At 44.6% G+C, this 2,928-nt stretch overlaps 1 protein-coding gene across 1 annotated transcript; it reads right to left on the bottom strand.

The window, feature by feature from the left end:
• Nucleotides 1–325: 325 nt before the first annotated feature.
• Nucleotides 326–2,684, bottom strand: LOC136481285 (peroxidase 4-like). The gene is made up of 4 exons (XM_066478646.1): nucleotides 2,351–2,684; nucleotides 2,075–2,266; nucleotides 1,823–1,988; nucleotides 326–884 (listed from the first exon to the last, which is right to left on the bottom strand). Exons 1-4 carry the CDS (start codon nucleotides 2,588–2,590, stop codon nucleotides 493–495), a joined length of 990 nt encoding a protein of 329 aa, XP_066334743.1. The 5' UTR covers nucleotides 2,591–2,684; the 3' UTR covers nucleotides 326–492.
• Between the last annotated feature and the right edge of the window lie 244 nt (nucleotides 2,685–2,928).

Below are 2,928 nucleotides of genomic sequence, written 5' to 3' on the forward strand. Positions count from 1 at the left end.
ATGAAATGAGAATTATACACACCAAAGCATCTGCATGCTCCGATTTCACACCGAGGTAGCGAAGCATTGCCCACATTACGTAGAACCCGCATTTATTATTTCCCGCCGGCTAGTTTAGGGTCTCCAATTGCATTGGTGCAACCTGGAATGGGACCTTCGTCCCACCGATCATTCTTCCTTGGACACTATGCCACATCATAAAGTGTGAAAAAAGGGCAACATTAGAAATATGTTAGTTTTAACAGTTCATCCTTTTTACTTTGAATACTTCACATCATTTATTTATCATGCAAAAGTACATGTATAATAATAAACTCAAGAAAAAGGTTGTGTAAAGAACAAATGATGGATTACTTATTTAAATGAACAACATCTCAACACCTTGGTACAACATGATGATCTCACAATTTTGTGAAAGTAGACATATTACAAATTAACTTAAGGACATCACACTGAAAACCCTTGCTACTAGATAGTGTGCACCGCCTCTTATTAGTTAATCCTTCTGCAGTTCTTCCTGATCTGCCCATTAGAGCCTGTTAACGGTGTGATGTCACCCATCTTTATCATGCCTGTCACAAAATCTGAGAAGAATGTGCTCTGGCTACTGATGTATGATTGAACTTGCGCATCGGTGGCTCCGCCATTGAAGAGCTCCTGGTCGGAGTGTAGAAGCCCCTCCTTGCACACAAGGTTCTTGTAGTAGTTGTTCTCAAAGACGGTTGGGGTTTGAAGGTCCAGAGGCGCCAAATTGTTGTCACCTGAACCTGAGGTTCTAGGGCAGCCTGATTGCCTTTTTCTTGCGAAGGTGCCATCGATGTTAGTGTCATTGTATACGTGGGCTCTGAAGTTGGTGCAACGTGCTTGGCCAATGGTGTGAGCTCCTGGCAAAAGAGGCATTACACAAACAAAAATGCTTAATGATTTAGATTACTATATAGAGAGAACCCTGCATGATCGAAAGTTACAAATGGGGTGATTGAGAAAATGAATTATGTACCGCTTAAATTAGCACATAACTTTTGGAAGCATCTTCTTGTTTTTTTATTCAAAAAAAGCATACAGGCTGTTCTTGATTGTCTAAATTTCTAAAAAAGAAGATAAAGGTATCTGATTCTAGGAATGAAGCGAAACAAAAGGAACCACATGTATGGTTTGTACCTAACTTGTATCTTGGTATGTACATAATGTGCAAGTACTTTATGCATGTTTTAGTATTTCGTCGAATTAAGATATTAGGTGGAAGACTGACCTTTCAGCCATCGAAAGTGGCTATCTAGTTAGAGGCAGGATTAGCAAAAAGTTAAAGCTTTGGGCAAAGAATTTTCTACAAGAAACCCCTGCCGACAATATGTGGTAATGTCACCTCTTTTACATTTTTCTAACTGCGCAGATATAACTGTTTCGGCCCAACTTTCATATGATAAATTTTTTAAAACATATGTAATTTGTCTAGTAGTAATATGAACACACATGGGCCAACACTAATTATTTATGTAGTCTTTCTAACTAACTGCCAAAATTAGGCTATTCATGCATGTCACAGCTTGATATGTGACGACGAAGAGAGTTAAGCTTCCAAGTCAAAACGGAACTAGTATCAAATTCCGGTGGTGATAGTACATATATATACCAGCTGCATCTTCCACCAAACAAAGCTACATTATTTAGTAATAAATAGATCGAGTGTATGTGGAAAGGCTTTTGCTATATTCTAACTGGAAAGTTTTCAAAAAAAAAAATTCTAACTGGAATATAGTAATTCCATATATATATATATGCGTTTGAGAGAGAATATTTTTTGAGAATATTACACACGCACCAGAGAGCGCGACCATGTCTTTTTGGGAGAGGCCCTGCGCGGCGAAGAGCGAGGTGAGGTTGGCGAGGCCCGACGTCGGCGGCGGGATGTTGTTGTTGGCGCCCCTGAAGCTCGCCGTCGTCGAGTCGCGCCGCCCGACCTTCACGTCCCAGCTCGGACCACCCAGCTGCATATCACCGTCAGCATCCATCAATTGACACAGTCTCACAGTTCATCATCTATTGCCATGCACTGATGCGCTACTACACTCACGATGACGACGCTGTCCCTTGCAGCGATGGCGAGGATGTCGGCGCAGGAGACGACGCCAGGGCAGACCTTCTCGACGGCGGACTTGACGGCGTCGATGACCTCGAAGCCTCGCACGGAGCCGTTGTTGGGCGTCGCCATCTTCTCGCCCTGGAAGCTGGCCGTGTCATCCAGCAGCAGCGACGCGTCGCAGCCCTACATCCACGGTGACCAAATTAGGTTAGTCATGCATGATATGATGAGATGCATGGTGGAGGGAATGGTGGCGGTGGTAATAACTTGGACGAAGCAGTCGTGGAAAAAGAGGCGGACGATGGAGGCGCCCATGCGCTGCTCGGTGGTGATGGCGGACTGGATCGCCGACTTGACGGCATCGTACACGCCGGGGCACGAGGAGGAGTAGAAGCTGGTTGACAGCTGCGCCGACGAGGTGCCGGCCGCCATTAGCACTAGGAGCAAGAGCAGAGCGACGCCGCTGGCGCTGCTGCTGCATTTTGTTGCAGCTGATGCTGGAGCCATGATTGATATCAATCAATGGGTGGTATATATTCCTATCCCAAGTGCTGCTGCTGCACAGACTGCAGTGTGTGTCTTGGCTGTAGAATGAGATGGCTAGCTGGGGAGCATGCATGGGTATTTATAGCCCAAGCAAGCCCTGGGCAGCAGCTGGTTTGGTTTTGTAGCATCAGCAACTTGTATGTCTAATATTGAAGCTAGGAGCAGTCTAGCACGGGCATGAATATGCATAAAAAAATTAACTAACATATGATTAGCTAGCTAGGTTACATCATGTATGGAGTATGGACTTATGGTACGACGACTTCACCTGCTTTGTTGGACGTACTTTGAGTGGAAAA

This window comes from Miscanthus floridulus, chromosome 9 (assembly GCF_019320115.1).
Source record: "Miscanthus floridulus cultivar M001 chromosome 9, ASM1932011v1, whole genome shotgun sequence".
Classification (NCBI taxonomy): domain Eukaryota; kingdom Viridiplantae; phylum Streptophyta; class Magnoliopsida; order Poales; family Poaceae; genus Miscanthus; species Miscanthus floridulus.

Coding starts and splice junctions, on each gene's coding strand:
- LOC136481285 (XM_066478646.1), bottom strand. CDS start 2,590: ATGGCTCCAGCATCAGCTGCAACAAAATGCAGCAGCAGCGCCAGCGGC. Junction 2,267..2,350: donor TCCACGACTGCTTCGTCCAA/GTTATTACCACC, acceptor CCGTGGATGTAG/GGCTGCGACGCGTCGCTGCT. Junction 1,989..2,074: donor CAAGGGACAGCGTCGTCATC/GTGAGTGTAGTA, acceptor GGTGATATGCAG/CTGGGTGGTCCGAGCTGGGA.